This window comes from Peromyscus eremicus, chromosome 11, assembly GCF_949786415.1.
Source record: "Peromyscus eremicus chromosome 11, PerEre_H2_v1, whole genome shotgun sequence".
NCBI classification, from domain to species: Eukaryota; Metazoa; Chordata; class Mammalia; order Rodentia; family Cricetidae; genus Peromyscus; species Peromyscus eremicus.
In genome coordinates, this window is record NC_081427.1 from 55,493,600 (window position 1) to 55,519,271 (window position 25,672).

Consider the following 25,672-nt stretch of genomic DNA (forward strand, 5'->3'; position numbering starts at 1 on the left):
GTACCCTACAAGTGCCCACACATAAATAAATGAATGTAATAAAAATTAAACTAAACTAAAACAAAAGTTGCATGTTAGCATGGTGGCTACAAGTGTCTGTAGCTCTGGTTCCAGGGATCCATCCGCCTTCCACAGGCTCATACATGTGGTACACATATACACTCAGGCACACAGAAAATAAAGTAAAAAATCTGAAAGAAGTTGTGTGTTGTAATTAAGTCTGTAATTGACCAAAATTAAGAACAGCTAACAATCAGATAAAGTATGAGTCAAGCTGTCCAATAGCCAGCGATCCTACTTGCACAGAAAAGCCAGTAACTCAAACCATGAGGAACATTTGATGGTAAAAATATGGTCAGAATTCAGGTAAAATGGAGGCACACTATGTGACAATAGGTCTTTATCTTTCTGCTTATACAGATATAGAGGCGAAGAAGACATTTAGAAGCCACTGAGCCAGCAGAAATTACTATTTATTGTAAATATGACTTAGAAAATACAGCTTCTCCTAATCTGAGAGTCTTGTTCTTTAATTTTGCTCATGTCTTTGAAGAATGTTTTTAATTTTCATAGTCTAACTTACCAGAGTCAGTTGTTAAAGCTCATGCCCTGAAAATCAAATTTTCTTCTGTTTTTTATTTTAAGGAGGTTGTCTTAATTAACTCTTTCATTTAGCTTATGACCCATTTTAAGTTAATTTTTATACAGTGAAAGGCTTTTAAAAATGTGCAAATAGGAATCTCAAGATTTCAACTCTTTATCCAACTCACCTTGGTATCAGTTTCAAAAATCAGCTGACCACATTTCTACGTGCTATATTCTGTTCAATTGATTTGTATATAAAACTCAGTGGTTCTTAATTGGGGGTGGTTTTGTCCCCAGGATGTATTCAGCAGGATATATTCAGCAATGTCTGGAGACATTTTTGGTTATCACAAATGGAGGTTGTGGATGCTATTGGCATTGAGTAGGCAGATGTCAGCGATGCTTTTAAACAACCTATTCATGTACATGGTAGCACTCCATGACAAAGAACATTCAGCTTCAAATGTCAATTGTGCTAATGTTAAGATACATTGGCCTGATGTACATTCCTCTATTATTATAGGTACAGAATAAGTATCTACACTCCACAGACAGTGTTGAACTATCTAAGACTGCATTTTCAAAACTGTTTCAGCTATTTCCAGCTCTTTTCATTTCCATGTAAATTTAAAACCAGCTTATCAATTTCTATGAGAATTTCTATTGAGATTTTGAATTTCATTGGATCTATGTGTTAATTTAGTTAGAACAAATATATAGGCAACAGTAAATCTTTTAAGCCGTGAACATGGCACATCTTTCCAAATAATCAGGCATTTTCTATGTTTTCAGTCTATTAATTTGATAAATTACATTGACTTTCAAACATAGATTAATCTCACATTTTTGACATAAACTCCATGTTATAGTTGTATATAATTCTAGATTCAACAGTATATTTTAATAATTTTCCAAATATGTTCTTTTATTAGCTTATGTTTGTTTATTTAATTGTAGTTAATATAGTATTACTTTTTATGAGACATTTCTTTATTAAAATCATGTTTTAATTTTTAGGCATGTCTGTTACAGTTTCAGAGAAGTTACTGATCACTGGGTTTGTAATTTTGTTTGCTTTCCTAATTTAAAGATTTAAAAATTTTTTTGGTTAGAATACAAAATGGGTTTCATTATGAAAATTTCATGCATAGATATTATTGTACCTTGCTCTTATACATACACACACATACCACTGACCTTCCTTTTCCTTCCTGCTCTCTGGCTAGTTTTTTTCTTCCCCCGCAACAGTCCCTCACATATATAATTGAATCTAGTTTTTTTCTTCCCCCTAACAGTCCCTCACATATATAATTGAATCTAGTTTTTTCTTCCCCCCAACAGTCCCTCACATATATAATTGAATCTAGTTTTTTTCTTCCCCCTAACAGTCCCTCATATATATATAATTGAATCTAGTTTTTTCTTCCCCCCAACAGTCCCTCACATATATAATTGAATCTAGTTTTTTTCTTCCCCCTAACAGTCCCTCATATATATATAATTGAATCTAGTTTTTTCTTCCCCCCTAACAGTCCCTCACATATATAATTGAATCTAGATTCTGCATGACAGAAAATGGGTTTTTCTTTCTTTCCCATTACCTTCCCTTTTCCCCCCTCCATCTCTTTATGTCTTCTTATCCCATCTTAGACCTCTTCTACTTTCATGGGCTTTGTATATATGTACACATATATGTATATGTATATGCATGGACATATATACATATTAAATCTAGAATCTATAGATGAGAGAAAAACTGCAATATTTGACCGAGTACGGCAATTTCTGTTTTCCTGAAGACAACATAATTTCATTCTTCTTTACAGTTGAATAAAATTCCACTGAGTATATAGACCACATTGTCTCTATTCTTCTATTGCTGGATATGCAGACTGGTTTCTTATACTGCCTATTGTAAATAGTAGATCAATAAACATGTATAAGCATCTCTACAGTGAGCTGATTTAAGATTCCTTGGAATATACAACAGAAGTGGTATGCTGCATATGTGTAATATTTAAGAGATGTTAATTTGTATTTTTATTTACTTACAATTCCTTTGCCTGTTGTCTAGGTTAGTGTGAAAATCACACTAGCCTTGTAAATTGTTAGGAACTGTTTATTTTTTTCTGGAAGAGTTTGTCTATTAAAGTTAGTTTCATCTTTTCCTCTAAGTGAGGAAGTTAAGCTACCTGAACCTGAAACCTACTGTAAGGTATTACGTTTTCGTTTTGTTATGTTTTGTTTGTAATATAAATTCATTTTTCCCAGATATAGGGTTATAAGGATTATTTGAAATTTTGTTTGTAAGCTTTGGTAGTTTGTGTCAAGGGAACAGCTTATTTTTATTTAAGTTGTTAAACTTATTAACATAAGATTTTAACAATATCCCTTGCTAGCCTTTTATTGTCTATCATGTTTAAAATCTGGCCAGGAAAAAAACTTTCTCGGAGAATAAGATTTCCATTTGTTAATTTTATAGTTTGTTTTGTGTTTCACTAATTCTATTGTCTTTATTTTTGGTCTTTTTTTTTTTTAGAGTTTCTTTAAGAGGAATCTAAAGTCACTCAAGTTTTTTTCTTTCTTGGTAATGCAAAATTTGAAGTTATAAAAATTTAAAATTCTAGATTTCATAGGACTAGGTATGTGACTTTATTTAGTGAGCACTCGCTATCATGCATGAAACTCTGGATTCAATACCGCACACAATATAAACTGGGTAAGATGGAACACACTTGTGAGGTAAAGGTAGGAGAATCTAGAGTTCAATGTCATCCTCAGCTATAAGTAAGTTAGAGGCCATCCTGGAGTACATGAGACTATCTCATAAATAAGTACGTTCTATACCTACATCAAACAACTGCTTTAGTTACTGTGGAATATTCCTCTATACTGTGTGAGTATATGTCACTGTGATTGGGTTAATAAAGAAGCTGACTGGCCAATAGCTGGACAGGTAGAGGTTAGGCAGGACTTGCAGATTAGAGAGCACAAAGAAGAAGGGTGGAGTCAGAGGAGTCACCAGCCATACTCGGACAGGAAACAGGAGGTGGGAGAGGAAAGAGGTAATGCCATGTGGCAGAATGTAGATTAATAGAAATGGGTTACTTTAAGTTATAAGAGCTAGTTAGTAATAAGCCTGAGTTATCGGCCAAGCATTTATAATTAGTATTAAGCTTCTGAATGGTTGCTTGGGAAGCGGCTGGCAGAACACAGCTGATTGCAGTCCTGACAAAAAACTCCGCCTACAAGTTACATCATGTAATTTTCATATATTGTGTTAAGTCAGTAAAATAGTTTATGAATCCTCTGCCATTTATTCTGTGTACTACAGGTTATTTAGAAGCATATGTTTAAATTCCTAAATATTTGAAAAGCTTACAACTTTTATCAAGATTATGTGGTGGTTGGAATGATAAATGTCCCCCGCATGCTCATGCATTTGAACACTTGATCCCCAGGTGGTCGGCACCATTAGGAGGTGGAGCTTCGCTGGAGGAAGTATGCCACTAGGGCTGGAGCGTTGAGGGTTGATAGCCTTGCCCCTCTTCTAGTGTAGACTAAACTGTGGACAGCTAGATTCCTGGTCTGCCACCATGCCTTCCCTGCAATGCTGTACTAAGTCCCCTGAAACCAGGAGCCCAAATGAACTCTATTCTCCTCTAAGTTTCTTTTGAGTCATGGTGTTTTACCACAGCAAAAGAAAAATCATTAGTACATACTTGCATTTCATTTTGATTAGAAATATAATTTGCAAGATTTAAAATCTTTTAAACTTATTAAAACTAATTTCATGGTCTGCATCTATGGTCTATATTGGTGAATATTCTATGAGCACTCAAAAAGAATGCATAGTGTCACAAATGATGACATCATCAATAAATATCAAATAGATAACTAAGTTGAAATGTTCAAAATTTCTATATCCAAATCATTTATTAGAAGAATTGCAGTCTCCAGCTATGACTATGTATTTTTTACAACTTCATTTCAATTCTGTCAGGTTTTCTTCATGCACTTGTAATTTAATTATTGTGTCACATGCTTTCAGAACTGTAATATCTTCTTGGTAAATCGTTCTCTTATCATTATTAAACGTCTATATACTAGTAATAGCACTTGCTTTGAAATCTACTTTGTCACATGTTGCCAGAGCCATGCCTTCTTCTATTATTTGTGGAGTGTATCTTTCCTATAATTTTGCTTTGGTCCCATCTGTGTCTTTATAACTGAAGTAAGCTTCTTACAGACCACACTTAGTTGGGTTTTGCTTCTTTATCCAATCTGCAGTTTTCTACCATTTCACTGAAGTGGTGCGATGGTTTAAATTTGGAATGTTCCCTAAAGACTCATGTGTTAAAGGCTTTCTTACCTTGGCATTGAGAGGGAGTAGAAACTCCAGTACTGGTAGGAAGTCCTGCAGTCACTGGGAACATATGCAATATGTCTTTTCCTCTCTTTTGCTTTGCTTACCCATGTGCTTTCTGCCACTATTCTATACAGCACAGGCCTAAAGCAGTAAGGCCAATCAACTGCAGACTAAAATCTCTGATACCATAAACCAATAAAGGTTTTCTCTTTATAAGACAATTTATTTCAAGTATTTGTGACAATGATAGAAAGCCGTCAGTGATTGGATCATTTACACTGGAAATTGTAATTAGCAAGTCTGGTTGCTTCTGTTTTTCAGACAGTCTAGCTGAGGGGAAACAAATCACGTGGTGGTGCTGCAGAGAGGTCTATACAAAACACCAGCACAAACAAGGGCAGCACTGTCCACCTCCTGCTGCTACTGCAAGCATCTCTTCCCTTCCTCCTCCTTTCCTAACAGCTTGATGAAGGGGTCAGAAGTCACCATGTCTTGGTGCTTTTTCAATGATATCTTTTTAAGTTGTCACCCATGTCTTCAAATAGTAAATCATTTCCTTTATTATATGAATGTTATAATAGACTATTTCAATTTCTCATTACCTATTTATTTTGGCTACTCTTATCTTTCATTTTATTTGAATACATTAGTTCTACAGCGTAGTATTATTCTATTCCAAGCATTTAATTTTTCTTTTAAAGATATTTATAAAGTGAAAAATTCTTTTTTAAATCTACATAATTATCACAAGTAAAATTATCACATTCTTTTATAAATCTGAATTTCCTTTAAGTATAATCTTTCTTCTAGGTTATTTTAACAATTACTAACATTAAAAATTGTTTTATTGTACACATATATTTTGCTGCATATTATTTTTGATGTGTACTAGTATTTTGCTGGATCTATGTACCGTATGCATGCAGTGCCCTCAGAGGCCATAGAGGGCATCCGATCCCCTGGAACTGGAGTTACAGATGGCTGTGAGCTGCCATGTGGGTACCCAGGTCCTTTGGAAGGTATAGCCAGTGCTCTTAATATGGAACCATCTATTCAGTCTCATACTTTACTATTTTTTTTTTTTTTTTTGGGTTTTCGAGACAGAGTTTTTCTGTGTAGCTTTGCGCCCTTTACTATTTTTAATGCAACAACATAGGATATGAATTCTCTTAGCCCTTGCTTATTTCAAAAGGTTTGTGTTCCATATTAATTGTCTAAAAAAATTAAGATAAGGATGGAGAGATGGCTCAGCTGCTGAAGTCTAGGCTCACAACCAACAAAAGAAAACGAAGATATATAACTAACTGTAACTCCAATTCTAGAAGATTTGATGCCCTCATCTGGCCACTATGGGCACTACATGTATATGATACACAGACACACAGGCAAGGCAAAGCACTAATACACATAAAATAAAGGAAATCTCAAAAAGGAGTGGTCATCAAGATTCCTGTTTAATGCCTGACAGCTAGTTCAGCTCAGTCAGTAAAAGAAGGTCCACTAAGAGAACCTGTCTCAAAATCTAAAATGGAGAGTGACTGAACAAGAAACCTGCTGTTGACCTCTGGGTTCCATATGCACACACATGCCCCTACACACACACACACACACACACACACACACACACACACACACCCCAATGTAGTTTATGATTCTGTGAGTATTAATTTTTGATATACGTGAACAGGTTACCTAAAATAAAAATACTGTGTAGTGAGTCGCCTGAGTAGCTTCCCTAAGCAGAAACACTCCATTTATATTCATACTTTTTCACTGTTGAGAGATAAGACCTTGTGTGGTGTCTTGTGAAGAACAACATAAAACAATCCCCTCATAGATACCTCCACATTCCATCTTTTTCTTCTGTGAACCATAGGTATATCCTTATTATAATGATGTGATAAACCACTATATACCAGGTTCTAGAAGTCTTTTTTAATCAATCTCCAGTTGTCTAATACAAATAATAGAATTAACTTTTTAAATGTGGTCTTTTTTTAAGATAATAGTCTAAAAATTTGATTTCTCCACTATAAAATGTGGATATTTATTTATGTGGTTTAGCATTAACTGACCTTTTCCTTGTGCAATAACCAATTTATCATTTTAATGATTCTTTCTGTTTGCTTTCTTCCATTTCAAAACCATATATTCTTTTTTCTGGTCAGGAAAATATTATGTATTTATATAACTAAAATTAACTTATCATCATTGTAAAACAGAGATTATACTAATTTTTTAAATGCAAGCCCCAAATAGCTACAAAGCAAGAATTTCTGGTAGAAAAACAAAAGAGAATGTGAGGTTAATCAAATTATACCATTAGATAAAATCACCAAATCATAGAGAAAGAGAAAAAAAAGGAAAAACTTCAAAACAGCCAGAAATAACAAAACCAAAACCAAAATGTCAATAATAAGATCTTACTTATAAATAGCTGGTTTAAGCATAAATAGAACAAATTATCCAACAAAAGATAATTTGGGAGTGGGAAAACAGATTTAAAAAACTTCATTTTAACTGTAAGCCTTTTTATATCCTGGGCTAACAGTGAAGAGATGGCAAAAGTGTTCCTGGAAATGGAAAGTCAAAGCTGATAAGAGCAGCTGTACTTGTATTTGAAATAACAAATAAATAGTTTAAAGAAAGCAACTGTGGCAAGAGATCAAAGGATAGAATGACAGCCTGTCAGCGTTGTCGGTATAAATGCATCACAGCACATACACAGAGCAAGTATTAGCAAACTGGTAGCAATATGCTAATAAGAGTAGACATCAAGACCTCATTATCAATAATGAATGGATTGTGTTGACATAAAATGAGCAAGGGAACAGCAGACCTGAACTACATCTTAGATCAAATTGTCCTATTAGGCCAATAACAAATAAAACATTTAGCCCAAAGCAGCAAAATATATATTTTTACCTAAAACATAAAAACATTCTCCAGAATAGATATTAGACTACAAAACTAATGCGGAGAAATTTAAGATTGAGAAATTCTTGTATCATCTCAACTATTATTTTCAACCACAACATGAAGCTAGAAGTCAATAACAAAAAACAAAAATCTGAAGCCGGTGGTGGTGGCACATGCCTTTAATCCCAGCACTCAGGAGGCAGAGGCAGGAAGATCTTTGTGAGTTCAAGGCCAGCCTGGTCTACAGAGCGAGATCCAGGAAAGGCGCAAAGCTACACAAAGAAACCCTGTCTTGAAAACCAAAAAGAAAAGAAAAGAAAAGAAAATGAAGGCCCGGATAGTGGCACACACCTTTAATCCCAGCACTTGGAGCAGAAGCAAGGGGACCTCTGTGAGTTCAAGGCCAGCCAAGACTGTATAGTGAGACCCTATCTCAAGGGGAAAAAGGAAAATATAAAATGTACAATATGTGAAAATTAAATAGTAATTTTCTGAGCAACCAATGTGCCAAAAAATAGGGAAATAAATGCAACATGAGAAAAATGGAAAAAGGATACAAAATTACCAAAAATTGAGAAACAAGTAAAAACAGACTTAAGAAGGAAAGAATACAGCAATGAACATCTAACTTGAAAAGAAAGTAGTTTAAATAAACTAAGTTTACACATCAGGGAACTAGAAATAAAAGAACAAACTAGTCCCCAAATTAACAGAAATAATAACAACAAAAACCCAGAACACAAGGAAAACAGAGATGAGAGGAAAAACAAAAATGTTCAGAAAAAAACAGTGTTTTGTTTTGTTTTAATACTAACAAAATTGGCAAGCTGAAGTACATGTGAAGTGAAGTTCCTAGAAAAAAAGCCATGCCTATGATAAATCAGTTATCTCTCAACAGTGAAAAAGTATGAATATAAATGCAGTGTTTCTGCTTAGGGAAGCTATTCAGACGACTCATTACACAGACTGACTGGAATTCCATGGTCTTGGAGAATGAGAATGTTGCAGATCCAGAGATAAAACAGTATTGGTCTACCTTCAGTTCCTTCAAATTGACCGTTCACCTGTATCCCAGCTAACATCCCTTTTTCACTGTATATATTCATTGTACATTGCATTGTGTTTCACAGGAAACTTACACATGCATTATTTATATATATATATATATATATATATATATATATATATATATATGTATATGTATGTATATGTATATGTATATATTACATTGACTAACATCTTTTTGACAGTCTAGTAAAACACTTGGAATGTACTGTTAGCCGGCCACTAATTTCTACCAGCCCCAGGGCTGAGAATGTCATCAGATAACATTTAAACCTCATAACAGAGTTTTCTTCATTTAGTTACAACCCACCAATCTAATGTCCTCAGCATTGTATTTGGTAAATGCTTTGGCTTATGGTTTTATTCTGTGACTATAAGAGTTCATGTAACTACTTCCATAATGTAACATGTTATTTGTGGCAAACTGAATCCATGCTTCGGTTGCATGGTCATGTATATTTGATTCTGAATAAACTGTTTCCCTGGAGTGAAAGCTGTGTTTTGCATCAAAATAGATAACATAAGACGTGAAAAAGGAGATAATACAATTGATACCACAGAAATAAAATGGCCATAAAAACTACTATGTCCACTTATATGCTAACTGGATAACCTGGAAGAAGTAGGTTTGATTACAAGAGATATAATATACCAAAATCAGTTCATGAAAATCGAAAACCTCAACCCTCTGACAAAGTGAAAAGATACTAAGTTAATGATAAAAACTGTTCCCTTAAAAGAAAGATTGCCAGGCAGTGGTGGCACACGCCTTTAATCCCAGCTTTTGGGAGGAAGAGTCAGGGGGTCCTCTGTGAGTTTGAGGCCAGCCTGATCTACAGAGTGAGAGCCAGGACAGCCACCAAAACAACACAGAGAAACCCTGTCTCAAAAAAACAAAAAAACAAACAAAAAAAAAAAAAAGGGAAAGAAAGCTTAGGACCAATTGCCTCACTACTATTCTATAAAATCTTTAAAAAAGAATAAAGACCAATCCCTCACAAGCTCTCCCAAAGACTGAAGAGAAGGAATCACTTCCAGACTTATTTTATCACACCATCACTGCTATCAGAATGTCAAAAGATAATGTATCACCAATGTGAAAATACAGAGAACACCTGTATATTGCTGATGGGCATATAAATTACTATAGCAATTACAGGGTTCAGAGTTTCCTCAGAAAATTAAGACAAACCTAATATATCGATCCCATCACTGCATATATATGAATGGAGTAAAGCCACTGTTTCAGAGGTCTCTACACTCCCATAGCCATGCATCATTATTCACAATGAAGGAGATGTATGTAAAGAACCCATGTCTGTTGATGGACACAGGAAATCAGACACACATATTTTCATATTCATATACATTCACACACATGTGCAATGGCATAATACTCAGCATTTAAAAATAAACGAATCATCCTGACATGGCAGCACACCCTTGCAATTCCAGCATTTGATTGGCTGAGGCAAGGAAACACAGCTTCAAGCTACTTCGGGCTATCTAGCCAGATCTTGTATAATCTTATATTCTTGACAATTTCTTCATTCTTTGTTATTTTTAAATACCCTAAAGTCCAAAGAATTCTGCCAAAAGAAGCCTATCTACCTTGCCCTTATCTTAATCATTAGTTCACATCTCTTCTCTGTAAATATTAAATTCGGTAATCTACGATATACGTAGGCTGAAATAGCATGGGGTATTTTACAAACTTATTATCACTAGGCTCTCTTAACATGCAGACATATAAATAAGTACTCAAGAGAGTTCCAAAGCATTTGTGTCCTTGTGTGTGTGTACACACATGTATGTGTGGGTGAATGTGAGGGCACATGTGTGCATGTGAATATGTAGGCCAGAGGTCAACCTCAGACACCATCCATTGGAAGTCTTGTACCCTGTTTTGGAGACAGTCTCTCACTGGAATCCAGTGCTTAGGTTAGGCAAGGCTGTCTGGTCTTGAGCCCCAGAGAACTGCCTGTTTCCACTTCCTGATACTGGGTTTTTTCCTTATGTGGGTTCTGGGGATTGAACGCAGGCCCGCACGTTTGTCTTCTGACTGAGCCATGTCCTCAGCCCCATGTTACTTTTGGCAATAGTATCATACCTCCCCGCTAGATTTGTCAAAGAGAAAAGAAGAAGAAAAGAAAAAGAAGGAAGACAGAGAGGAGGAGGAGAGAAGAGAAGGGTGCTGTTAAAACTCTTGTGTTTGAGAGCTGGAGAGATGACTCAGTGGGTAAGCATTGCTACTGTTCCTGAAGATCCAGGTAGACTGCAAGCAAGGACATGGCAGCTAGCAACTGTCCGCTGCTCCTCTTCCTCTTCCAGGGGATCTGACATCCTCCTCTGGCCTGAGGGTACTGCATGGATGTGGTGCACACACACTAGATGCAGGCGAAACACTCATACATACAGAGTAATAATAATAATAATAATAATAATAATAATAATAATAATAATAAACAACCTTCTAGAAACAACCCCCCTTTTTTAGTGCAGAATGTTTTTCTTTGGGTGGAGGCAGATGAGCGAAGGACTGAAAACAGGTGACCCCTCACTTTCCTTCTCAGGCAGGAAGCAGTGTCATTCTGACAGCAGGCTCACCTAAGCGCACATTTGGAGTTGGTAAGAGCATCCTGGACTGTGCAATTCTAAACGAGAAAACATTGAAACACATCTCCTGGGTTTTACGGTCAATATTTGAAATAGTGTGTCAGTGACACAACGGCCTTTTAGTGTCCCGTGATATGTTTACTGTACTGCCTGGCAGAGAAAGTAAAGTACGCGACAACAGACCTCCACACTGCAATCACTCCACGCGTTCCCCTCAAAACTACTGAGAGCGTGCAGGTTAGAGAAGAATGCTTGGGTGGGGAGGCTGAAGCACTCTAAGTCTGAGGCCAGTGTCAGTTACATGTTAAGATTCCTGTCTCAAAAAACAAACAAACCAAAAACAAAAAAAAAATAACTGTCATATATATATATTTATATATTATCACTAATATTATAACTTTTGTGGAAATCACTTTAGACAACTAAAAATAAAATTAAGATTATAGAATGCTTTCTTACGACCTACATGCCATATGTGATAGGCAATGTAAAAATAATTTATTATAATATTTACTGATTTTCTAATCCACATACAACATTCTATCTTCATGCATAATTTTAGCAGACTTTAAAATCATTTATTAGTATAAGCAATCACTTTAAAATACCTTCATTTTTTCCACTCATTTTCCTAAGAAAATAAAAACCTAATCTGACAAGCACAATTACCTTTAAATGATTCCCTGCAGAAGCACCATGTAAAGGCAGCATTCCATCTATATTTTCACAGTTTACATTTGCACCAGCTTTTAATAACTCTATAATTACATCAGTAAATCCCTCATTAGATGCCTCATGAAGGGGTGTCCAACCTGAAAAAGATACAAAGAAAAAATAATAAAGCTGTTCCATACCTATTGGGATTCATCTACTATCTTTATTTATTTATTTATTTATTTATTTTTTTTTTGGTTTTTCGAGACAGGGTTTCTCTGTGTAGCTTTGCGCCTCTCCTGGAACTCACTTGGTAGCCCAGGCTGGCCTCGAACTCACAGAGATCCGCCTGGCTCTGCCTCCCGAGTGCTGGGATTAAAGGCGTGCGCCACCACCGCCCGGCCTACTATCTTTATTTTAAGCGGCATCTTATGTTAGTAGACTCAATAACTCTATTGAAATATATGTACACGTACTAAGTATTGAACAAGAAATAGCATTAAAAAGTACTGCTTTAAAACACACAGGCTTCATTTGGGGAAAAAAGTAATCTTTTCCTAAATACTGTTGATAGAAATATCAAAACAGAAACAAGGTAAATTCTACTAATCATTTCAACTTGCTTCCGCTCAGGTTTGACAGTATCTAACTTTCATATCCTAGGTTTGCATGCTACATTTCTATTTAAAGTGGCATTGGACTCAGTAAACCTTTGCATTTCCCTCTTTAATTATTTACACAAGATTATTTTATGTATAATAGGTTTGCACTGATACATTTCTATTTAAAGTGGCACTGGACTCAGTAAACCTTTGCATTTCCCTCTTTAAGTATTTACACAAGATTATTTTATGTATAAGCAAAATGTCATAAAATCGATTTTTAGAACAGGTTTAGAATAAGAAGGAAAAACAGGAAAGGAGGGAGTCATATAAAGGGAGCAGGGAGAGAAGAATGGACAGGAACCTGGGACATTTTGTATTTTCTCCTAAGTCAGGAATGGGATTAAGGCTGCCAATGAAAAGCCTGACTAACCCCCTTTACCCCCCACTCTGTGCACCCTTCTCAATGTTCTCACTTATAAGAAGTGTTTCAAACAAGACAGGTATTTAAACTGTGACAAATCTTATTATATATACAGTTCGAAGTTAATTATCAGCCAGCATCAAAATTGGGGGCAAAGGAAAAAATAGTATTTCAGTGAGTTCTAATTAAAAACACAGACAGTTAACGGGACCCAAACCTGCATTATCTTTCAGATTCACATCTGCTCTAGACTCTATCAGAACTTTCACTAGGGACAGATCTCCTCCTCTGGAAGCCACGTGCAGCTGGCTCTCTCCTTCGGCACTCCTCTTCTTGATTCCTGCTGTCTTCGCTTCTGCAACCGTATCAAGCAAAGCTAGGACTTATTTTATGCAAAATGCTCATTGTAATAAATGACCTTAGAAAATATAGATCTACTTCCTCATAATACACTAAACAGGATGTACTACAATAAACATGTGTAACATTGTTTTTTGTTTTTGTGTTTTAAGGAAGAGAAAGTGTTCATCTTAGGTCGATTTCAGTAGAGTCCATCACCATGGGGGGGGAAGTCATAGGAGCGAAAGTTTGAGAGATTGGTTAATAATCTTGTAAACTGATTATATTTAAGTGTACAAAAGGTATATAATAGATAAAACTCCTGAAACACTGGAAAGGTTTAATGATAAAATTCATATGGCCTACTGGATACCATATATCATTTTGCTAGTTGCCTCCTTCAAGGTGTTTCTAATCTGGGAACACATCTGTTAATTTTCAGAATTAGTTCACACTAGGTGAGTTATAAAGGAATAATTTCTTTTTAAAACTGTATCTTAATTTCTTGGGCATATATCAGTGGATGGGGAAAATTGTTCGCTGCTTTTGGTTGAAATCCTACCTTGAGAAGAAATCATAGTGTTTTGCATTCATTCTAGCAACCAGTCAGTCAAACACTGGTTATAACAAATTTGTTTCAGTCTGTGGTTAGCTCACTCTCAATTGTCCTTTAATAACAGGATACAGTTTTCTTAAGATAGCCCAGTTCTGGTATGATGGAGACTCTTTCAGGATGTGTGAATTATTAGTGCACGCCTGGAATCCCAACACTCAGTCGGGAGCCTGAGGCAGCAGAATCCTGAGTTCTAGGTCCATCTGGGCTACATAGTAAAACTCTATCTCAAAAACAGAACAGTTTTCCTCTTCCCACAGCTGTTTCTCAATGTGTGTTCTACCACACAGGGTGCCAAGTAGCAAGGTGGCCTTTAAGGTTCTCTGTTTTTCTTTCAGAGAAAATTCAGTACAAAATCATTTTCCAAAAAGCCCCTTCAAAGTCTTTTCTTTGCAGTGTAAATTAGAAAGATTAAGTTGGAACTAAAACCAATGAACAGATCATGCTTTTCCTTGTTTCCTTCCCATACTCTGCTATATTGCAGTGATGGGTACTTGTTTTTAACTATCAAAGAAAACACAGGAAGAAAGAACAGAGGATAAATTTAAACAGATTTGGGGAAGGAGAGTTGGAAAGTCACTGATTTGAAGAATGAACTGCCTTAGCAGCATATAGGACGGCCTGCAAGGAGAATCATGGGAAAAAAGCCTATCTGACCCCAGGCAGTCAGTGCCTGGAGTCATCAGTTACCATGGAAGAAAGATGTGTGGACACGGGAAAATCAACTGAAAGCTTACATAGAGTAAAGCTGGGACTCTGAGCTCCCTTCTCCAACTCTGAATTGACTGGCAACCACTCACTTTATCTTACACACCCACCCCAAATCCAGGAACCTAGAGGTTTATTTTCTGCATGAAACACATCAGAGAAGATGGAGACTGATATAAAAGCAAATCAGAGAGTTAGGGGAAGAAACAAAAGAATATTCATTACATCAACAGTGTTAGTACCACTTGGTAAGTTTGCTACAAAGGCAGGTTCTCCAGCTCAAACCTAGAGAGCAAACTCTAAAGCCTCCTCCTACGGATTTCCAACTTCGGATCTTTGTGTTTTTATGTAATTTTCTCCCCCTTGAATAATTTTCTTCTAAACAAACAAACAAAAAACACTTCAACACTGTTAAAAGTATAATATTAATTTCTTTGATGAGGTCACTGAAGATTATAACACTTGCTATCTTCCTACAGACTCACTTTCTTGCCTTCAGTTTGCATTTTCTCAAGAGGAAACTATATTGGAGAAGCCATTCAGCAAAAAATTGAAGATGCCCACCAATCCACAGGAACTGTTTCCTCCATCACATGATCTTGAAAGTCCTTTCCTAGTCCAGGCTGCAGGTGAGAGCCAGTCCCAAATAGCACCTCTATTGAAGCCCTATGAAAATTACTGTCAAAGGACCTGGCAAGGTGGTGCTCAATTCCTGATCTACAGACACGGGGGAGACAAATGTTCATTGCTTTAAAAAACTAAGTTTGTGATACTGGCAACTCACGGACTGAAGCAGACTCTCTGAGAGCAAGCCCAGGCAATGTGCATTTTAACAAGCTGACTGGGTGATTCTGATGCAAGCTAAAGTTAGAGGACCACTGCATTAAGCATGAGACCCTTCCTACCGTATTTGCTAAATACCAGCAACCAAACATGCCATTTTAAGGTAACAGATAAAAGATAATTATCTCAGGGCTGGAGAGATGGTTTAGCGGTTAAGAGCACTGGCTGCTCTTTCAGAGGTCCTGAGTTCAATTCCCAGCAACCACATGGTGGCTCACAACCATCCATAATGAGACCTGGTGCCCTCTTCTGGCCTGCAGGCATACATGAAGACAGAATACCATACACATAATAAATAAATAAATAAATAAATAAATAAATAAATAAATAAATAAATAGTTTCAATGAAGAATGGATAAAGAAAATGTGGCATATTTATTTACACAATGGAGTATTACTCAGATATTAAAAATGACATCATGAAATTTATAGGTAAATGGATAAAACTAGAAAAAAATCATCCTGAGTGAGGTAACTCAGACCCAGAAAGACAAACATGGTATGTTCTCACTTATGAGTGGACATTAGCTGTAAAGTAAAGGATAGTCATGCTACAATCCACAGTCCCAGAAAGGCTAAGTAACAAGGAGGGCTCAAGTGGGGACACATGGATTTCCCAGGGAAGGGGAAATAGATTTTTGTGGGTGGACTGGGGGCAGGTGGGGATGGAAACAGGAGGGTCCAGGAAGGGGAAGGGAGGGAGGGAGGGAGAGAGTACTGGGAGAAACGACTGGATTGGGAGACACTTGGGGAGTGATGGAGAACCAATACAGTGAAAAATCCCTGGAATCTACAAGAGCAACCCTACCTAAATCTAGCAATGGGGAACACAGAGCCAGAACTGGCCATCTTCTTTAACCAGGCAAGCTCCCAGCAGTGAAACTGGGACATCAACACAGCCACCAAACCTTTGACCCACAATATGTCCTGCCTGCAAGATGACCTGGGGTAATTGTGGCACAGAACTTGTGAGTGGTCAACCAATGACTAGTCCAACTTGAGGCCCACACCATGAGAGGGGAGCCCATGCTTGACAGTGCATGGATGGCCATGAACCAGAGACTGGGAAGCCCAGAGACCCACGACAGAACCAAAAATGACTGGAAAACAAACAAACAAACAAAACAACAAAAACCAAACCAAACAACCAACCAAATAAACAAACAAACACAAGCCAACAACAACAGAAAAAACCCCAAAACCCAATGAAATGATTCTCAATGATATTCTGCTATATACTCATAGATTGTGGCCTAACCCAGTTGTAATCATAAGGCATCATCCAGCCTTATGGATGATGCAAGGAGCAGATACAGAGATCCACAGCCAAACACTAGGTAAAGCCAAGGGAACCCCACAGAAGAGAGGAGGAAGGATTCTAGTAACCAGATGGGTAGAGGACACCCTGAGAACATGACCCACAGCATCAACTAAACAGGGCTCATAGAGACTCACAGAGACTGAAGAGAATATCATGGACCCTGTATGGATTTAAGATAGGTCCTCTGCATATACTTTATGGTTGTATAGCTTGGTGTTCGTGTGGGAGTGGGGAATGTCTCTGATGCTTTTGCCTGCTCTTGGGCCCCTTATCTTCCTACTGGGTCACCCTGTCTCACTAGCCTTTGTGCCTAGTCTTATTGTAATTTTTTATGTCATGTTCAGTTGATACCCCTAGGAGGCCTGTTTTTTGTTTGTTTGTTTGTTTGTTTTTTAAGGAAAATGGAGGAATGGATCTGAGGGAGAGAGGAGGATGGGGACTGGGAGGAGTGGAGGTAGGGGAAACTGCAGTCGGGATGCAACTTATGTAAAGAATAAAATAAAAAAGATTTTTCTCTATAAAATGGGTTGAATTACATGGATTGTAGTATCTTCAAGGCTATTTTCGTGTGTGTGTGTGTGTGTGTGTGTGTGTGTGTGTGTGTGTGTGTTTCATGCATGCTGGCGTGCACATGTGCACATTCCTACAGGTGACAGAGTAGGACAGGGTGTTTGTCTCTATCGACTTTTGCCTTACTGCCTTGACAGGGTTTCTCATCAAACCTGAAGCTCGCCACTGGCTAGAGTGGCTGACCAGTAAGTTCCTGAAATCTGTCTCCCTCTATGCCTGATGCCACAGTTACAGGCAAGTGCAGTCATGCTCAGCTTTGTATACTGGTTCCGGGGCTTCCAACTCAGGTCTTCATGCTTGCATAGTACGTACTATTAGCCACTGAGTCACCTCCCCAGTCCCTTTACAGGTGTTTTCTAATGACATCCACACAAACATAAAACATACTCCTTTTTCTGCACTCACAATTCTTTATTGGAAAAATACAAAGACAGACGGACAGATACTAATTTGTTAAGTGTAAATCATCTAAGGTAGTGGTTGTAGCATGAATCCTAATTGGTCTTATAAAAACATAAGAGTCAGATATCAGGGTAAATGCTGAAAGATCAGAGAAGCAAAGCAGCCAACCACTAGAGAGACTTCTTACCTCTAACAAATCCTCAGGATGAATGCACTGAGATCCTGTATCCACCCACCTTATATTCCTGTCTCCTCCTCCCTAGTGCTGAGATTAAAGGTGTGAGCCACCACTGTCTGGCTCTATTTCTCTTTTAGACTGGATCAGTCTTGTGTAGCCCAGGGTGGCCTTGAATTCACAGAGATCCATCTGCCTCTGCCTCCCAAACCCTGGGAATAAAGGTGTGTGCCACCACTGCCTGGCCTCTATTGCTAACTAGGGGCTAGTTCTACACTCTGACCTTCAGGAAAGCTTTATTTGTTAGATCACAAACAAAATATCACCACACCACTGTAGTCTGGAAGGGGTGCTACTATTAGTAAGTACAGTCCTTCCTCTCTGCCTTCCTTTCCTGTCCTTCACAGTAGTGCTTCTTAAACATTTTTACTTAGTAACTGCTTTGTACCCAAGAAATTTTGGACGACCTGGCATATAGGTATATAAAACAGGTATACCAATCAATTACAGATAATAACTCATAAAGAGATTATTTTAAAATATTCTTCGGTATATATACAAATCTGGATTTATTAAAGATGTAATCAAATTTGTATATTAAGGAGATGGATGTACTTGCTTATTTTTATATGACGAATTAAATCTTGGTTGAGTATTTCATACTGCAGGATATACAGCATCCTCAACATTTGTGATAATATTGATTGTCAACTTGGCAGGATCTAGAATTTCATAGGAGACAAGCTTCTGGGCATGTCTGAGAGAGAATTTCTAGACTGGGTAAATTAAGCGCCATCCTAAATGTGGCCCGTCTTACTCCATGGGTCAGAGTCTGGATAGAACAGGAGGAAGCAGGCTGAGCACTAGCATGCATCCCCTGCTTCCTTACTGCAGACACAATGTGGACAGCTTTCTCATGCTTGTTCTGTCATGCCTTCCTCCCCATGACAGAGCACAGATTAGATAGATAGATAGACAGACAGACAGACAGACAGACAGATAGATAGATAGACAGGTAGGTAGGTAGATAGCTCTTTATCTTTGAACTATAACCCCAAATAAATTATTCCTCCTTTAAGTTACTTCTTTATAGGTATTAGCTCAGCAATGAGAAAATTAACTAATGTAACAAATTTTCAGAGTTGATTGAAATTTCAGTGTTATATTCATCAATACAGAGAATGCTACTTCACATAAATACAGTCAGAAATTATGTTTAGAGCCATTCAGAAATGTTTGGAAATTCTGTCCTAATCCCATTTCAAAATTCATTTAGTTGTTTCTTTTATGAAAGTAGTCAGTAATTCAAAACAACAATTTTTCAGATCAAACATTCTAATACAATGCAATTTAAAGATACACTAAATTATTACTTACACATTGAGAAATTATGATAGGGAAATATTAGTTAGTCTTTGTTTATCATAATTAAACCATTATGTTTCTGTAAGAACAACATACTTTGTATGTATAGTTTCAAAAACACTGAAATCCATCTCTACAATAGTCTCAAACCTGACCTGTGTCAGGCTGTGTTCATTGGCTCCCTGTGGCATGAAGGGATGGATAGCATGTGCACTGCAAAAGGTACACTGTGTGCTCAGAACTAAGACTAGAGCGAACAACATGATACAGCACAACTAAGTGCTGCCACAAACACTTGAAGTCATTGCAGGTACTAACCCATGGTTTTACAAGCTAGCTTTCATAGGAGATTTGTGAAGCTTTATCAACTATCCTACAGATACATCTACTTTATGCACCATGGCATCTGTATATCCCTTTACATTTTTATGCTATCCTATAATAGTCTCACTGTGTATCGTGGCTAGTCTGGAACTTGCTGTGTAGACCTGATGGGTCTGGAACTCAGAAGACCTGCTTGTCTCTGCCTCCTGAGTGCTGGGATTGAAGGCGTGCACTTTCAGTCTTAGCCATGCATTACATTTTCAACATCTGAAAACTCTGTATCATTCTCTGATAGTACCTTCTTTTTTTTTTTTTTTTTTTCCTCCAGAGCTGAGGACCGAACCCAGGGCCTGGCACTTGCTAGGCAAGTGCTCTACCACTGAGCTAAATCCCCAATCCCTCCTTCTTTTCTTAATCGAGGGAAATTAAAATACAGATTGGAAATCTGTGGCTGGTAGGAGTGCAGTAGAACTGAGGGCATGGTTAAACTCACTGCTGAATGGTTGTGAGAGAAGCTAGCATTAGGGAACCTCCTGGTGTCAATATCCAGAATTCTCCATCCCCTGTTCAAGTTGTACAGTTAGTGGAATGACATACATACACAAACTTATACTTAAATATGATTAAGTGCTACTAAGGAAGTACATCAGCTTCCTGGGTCACCAATAACAACTTATAAGCCAGCTGGACTTAAACAACAGAAATTTACTCTGCTATCTGCATCTAAAATCAAGGTACCAGCAGGGACATAACTGCAACTGCCAGTCTTCCTTACCTCTTCCAGCTTCTGGAGGCTGTTGACATTCTTTGGCTTCCCTAGCTTGAGGTTACATGAACTCCTTTACTCAATCTGCGTGTCTCAAATTTCTCTCTTATAAAGAAGCTTTTGATTAGATTTGGGGTTCATCTAGATTATTCAGAATGGTTCCACCTCAAAGACCTTAATTTGATTATTTATGTAAATATTCCTTTTCCAAAGAAGATAATAATATTCAATCATTTAACAAAGAGGTGTTATTCACAAGTTCCAGAGCCTAGGAAATAGACTCATTATGGAAGGACCATCATTCAGCCCACTGTTGAAAGCCCACAAAGGTCTTCAACTTACACAAGAGGGAAAATAAGGGAAGGCTCACACAGAAAATGCCTTGTTCAGCACCTTTCCTACCTCATAACAACAGTTATGAGTGCTTAATATTTAACTTGAGGTGGTCCAGGTTGTTGTTCATCACAGGATTAGCTCTAAGAATCACTAAAGGAGAGTAGTTTGTCAGACAAATATAGACAGTTGATCAATTCGACAAAAAATAGTGCCCATCCTTTTTTAATAATCCTTAAAAGGGCTAAATGGATGTGTCATAAAAATCTGAGATACTACATGGTCCTAATCCTCCCACTGAATAGTCATTGTCTCTGCTGTTTACCTCCTCTAATGTCACAAACTGAAAGCCACAGTCAGCAATATGACAAAAAATTATCTGGAGACTACTGGATATCCTCAAATGGAGTTTCAACAACAAATATATCTGAAATAATCTCACAACTAAATGAATGTCCTCTAGCATAAAAAAAAACCCTCACTAATTTAATTAAACATTTAGAAATTCTTTGAAGTACAAGGCTTATACAAAACTTTGACATAAACATTTATACAAACCTTGGCTGTAGGGAGTTTTCAAGGAAATTTTTCTTTTTCTGAGATTCTGGTCTTTTCTGTGTTCTTGGGAATCACAAGGCATGTGAGCTTCTGAATCCACATTTCCCTTTTTCTCCTTGCAATTTCTTACAGCTCTTTCAGCTCTACTGGTATTATTAGTTAACTCCTCATCTGAAACACAACCTTTTATATTATTAGTCTTGTGGTTCCCCTTACCGGTTACGTGACAAGAAAATAAACTCCCTTTCTTCTAGGGTTTCTGTTTCAAGGAGAACTACTTACAAGGAGCCTTTCAAATGTTTTCACAGAGCAGACTAAGTGTGCTGGTTATGGTGCTAACGCAGACACAAAGATTAGCTGCAACCAGTGGAAATACCAATGTTCTGCCATGAAAATGACATTAGGGTTTGAATACTAAATTAGTGCCATATTAAAAATAGGTATAAAAACTGGTAGACATATTTTTCATTAGCTTTCACTGGTATCAATTTAGTAACCATCTTTGATAACAGTCTGACTTTCAAAGTAAGCACTTATGATGTTTAGCTAGCCCAAATGACAGAGCATAAGCCTCAAAATCAAAATCACGCACGAATACCTACTGAGTTTATCAGCTTCCAAAATCATGACCTACGTGGTGGCCTCGTGCTTGTCAGCTGGACCACAGGGTAAATAGAATTCAGTTGTAAATTTCTACAAAAGGAGAACTAGAAGAAATGTACAAACTAAGAAATATTCATACCTGGTTTGCGAACAATTTCCTCCTCTTTTCCTTGATTAGGTTGTGAGGAGCTGGCCAACTCTTTATTCACATCGTCAGTGGAATGAAAATCTGTACTGTTCACAGACTCATTCCCTGGAAGGTCTTGTCTCCTTTTTTCAGCTTTAGTTATTTCTATTACTTGAGAATGAACAACTGTGTGTAAAGGACTATCTGAAGAACTTGGGTTTGGGCTTTTTACAGTATAATTCCTCTCAGTGTCTTGCTTCTTTTCCACATTATATGTATCAGCTTGATTTACTAAAGGAGTTGGCTCTCTGTGGCCATTATTTTGGAATGCTTTTAATAGCTCCACTTGACCAGTCAACTGTGAAACTTTCTGTGTTGAAGGCAGTTTTATACAAGGCATAGAACTGTGCTCATTACTGGCATATGAGTGATCAAACGAAATTCCATATATGTGCTGTTCATAATTTGGAATATGTTGTTCATAAATTAATGAATTATTCAAATCACAATAACTAACAGCTTCTTTTTGTGGATGTGTAGTTAGGCTACCCGCGGTTAGCTCATTTTCCTGTGAAAAATAGTTTTCAGAAGATAAACACTGTAGAGCGTTAATTTCTTCTTTATTTGCTGTGCTCTCTTCATTAGGACAGTGGCCCACGCATTCTTTCTGAGATGGCACAGACTTGTTAGAGGTGTGGCAATCACTATCACTGTCAGCAGAGCATCCTTTTATGAAGGAGAGGAAAGAATCTTCCCATTCATTAAGGTTCTTGCCTTTTTCATCTGAGCTACTGTTTTCAGGGGACTCTTGGTTAGTGTGAGGCTGCTGATCTGCAGTTAGATGTGGTAATTTTATTTCTTTATACAATGAAAGTTCAGAGAAGGAAGCATGTTTAGTTTGATCAATGGACTCTAATTCCAAGAACTGCATTTCTTGACTATCTGATAAATCCAGGATGTGGGTATTCGCTTTTTTGGAAACCACACAAGCCTCACTATTGTTAACTGCACCATTTTTCAAGGTTGCTAGAGTTGGGGCAGAAAGTTCACACGACCCTTTTGGAAGGTCATCAAGGGTCTGGATAGTATGCTGCTGCGGAGTAACTAATTTATTCATTCTCCTGAAAGAAGAAATAGCTATTCCCTGACTTAAATTGCAGTCTCTATCATCTCCTTGAGTCTTTGTATGTTGTGTATTTCTTTGTCCTTTATTTTTAGACACATTAGTTCTGCTATCTTTCACATTGTGGACATTGTTCCTTCTGAGTCCTGTAGAGTCTATTTGGTTAACAGTTGATTGCCTAGGCTTGAACTTGCCAAATTCTGTGGTATTGGAATTTTTCTGGCAAGGTTCATATATATATGCTTCATTTATAAGTAATTTGTTGCTTCCTTTCATTTCTACATGTCCTGGTTCTTGTCTATTAGAATTTTCATCACAAATAAACTTGGTGTGATTATCAGAACTTAATTTTGGTTTCTATAAAAAAAAACAACAAAAACATGGTTAGTTTTAATTTTAGGGGTAGATTTACAGACTCTGTGAGACACTGTAAAAGGAGCGTTACAGGAATATTTTCAAGACAGTATCCTCTTCCAATTGTCACATAGCAAAGACTAGAATTAGATTAGTTTCTTCCTTTGATATTTAGAAGAATTATGGGTAGGGCAGTGGAAGATGGAATTTGAAAACTAAAAGACAGATGATTTCTGAAATGGTTTCTCTGGAAACCTGATTGTGAAATGCTACGATTAAAACAATTAAAACATGACTCAAATCCAGATGAAGAGCAGCCACACACAATGTAAACTTTTTTGGACGGACAACTGGAATTACTACTATTATATTATCTGTATTATTCTTAAATCAGAAAAATTTTGACATGGTTGATAAATCCCAGACCCCATAAAGAGCAACAGGAAGAAAACGGCTTACAATACATTACCACAGCATGCTACTTACCTAACTGTTTCTCAGGCTAGAACCTTTGGGTAACTCATTCAATTATTCCAAAGTGTCTTAAACCAAAGGTCAAGTCACTAACCTGACTAATGCTTCACCAGTCTTTCTTTCCCTCTGGGAATCTATAAAAATAACCAACAGGTATAAACCTGCTAAAATGTTTATTATTAAATACAGATATACCTTGTACTGGAATATATCTTCTACATATGCTGGGTCAGTGTTCTTCCTTTGCGCTGCATACAAAAAGAGAAAATAAAATAGCTTCCAGTAGTTAAGACTCTAGACTTCTAAAACCTGCAAGTTTTTTGCCATGAAATAGAGAGTGGGCTAGCAGGTGTGTACTCAGGCAGGCCTGATGACTTGAGTTCAATTCCTGGATCCCACAGGTGGCAGGAGAGAAGTAACTCCTCAGAGTTATCCTCTGCTTTCTATCTGTTATGTTTACATCTGTAATTAACATACATGAACACACATACATGCATACTCAAATAAAAATTTAAAACTAGAGGGAATATGTGAAATCATGTAAATGTTTTATATTAAAGCTGGCACATAAAATATGACTATATAGTTTCCATATTTATTACAAGCTAAATATTACTTTGAGTGATAGTATTTCTATTGGAAAAGTAAATAGATCTGACAAAATAACTACTAATAAAGATGGGCACTAAACTTAGAATTTTTTAATTTATTCACAGAAATATATGTGTATGTTCTCTTCATTCAGGACATTATGCAAGATGTTTTTAAAAGGCAAAAAAACCCTTAATAACTAATAGATTATCATGGGCTGGCAAGATGGCTCAGTGTAAGGTCACTTGCTGCCAAGCTTGATGAGCTGAGTTCCATCCCTTAGACTCACAAGGTGGAAGGAGAGAACTAACTCCTACAAGCTGCCCTCTGTTCTCCAGATACATACATAAACACACACACAAATTAATAATGTAACAAAAACTTTAAATAGATCATCATTTTGCGATATGTCTGCTCAATAAGGTCCTAGCATGAATGTTGCATTCTCTTCAAAGCAAAACATGCATAGAAAAGATCAACACTGTGACTTCATAGAGGAAACAAAAAATACTTTTATTAAAAAAGGGGGCAAGGTTGGTGATTAAAAGACTGCAATTTAGCATCTCTCTCCTTGCCTTCTTAGAATACTGAATGTGTAATTATAATTAGGCACATGCGCAGTTAACCACAAAAGATAAAACTTTATGAAGGTTTCTATTTGTACATAGAAAATATTCAATAAATGTCTGATAGGAATAAATTAACATTTTAAATGGGATATATAAAATATAATTACCTTGAATATAAGTAGGAAACAAAATATCTTAACAAGGATGTGATTAAATATGAAGAATTTATTTTTTAGAAATGACTTTTACCATTACAATCAAATTCCATTCACCCTAAATG

At 36.9% G+C, this 25,672-nt stretch overlaps 1 protein-coding gene across 1 annotated transcript in view; it reads right to left on the bottom strand.

The window, feature by feature from the left end:
* Ankrd31 (ankyrin repeat domain 31) overlaps positions 1 to 25,672 on the bottom strand; it is a 163,375-nt gene that overhangs the window by 53,705 nt on the left and 83,998 nt on the right. Inside the window, exons 13-17 of the mRNA XM_059276344.1 lie at positions 24,428 to 24,480; positions 22,294 to 23,761; positions 21,552 to 21,722; positions 13,452 to 13,589; positions 12,224 to 12,366 (exon numbers count right to left, since the gene is read on the bottom strand). Coding sequence (XP_059132327.1) covers positions 12,224 to 12,366; positions 13,452 to 13,589; positions 21,552 to 21,722; positions 22,294 to 23,761; positions 24,428 to 24,480 — 1,973 coding nt within the window. The remainder of the gene's footprint in view (positions 1 to 12,223; positions 12,367 to 13,451; positions 13,590 to 21,551; positions 21,723 to 22,293; positions 23,762 to 24,427; positions 24,481 to 25,672) is intronic.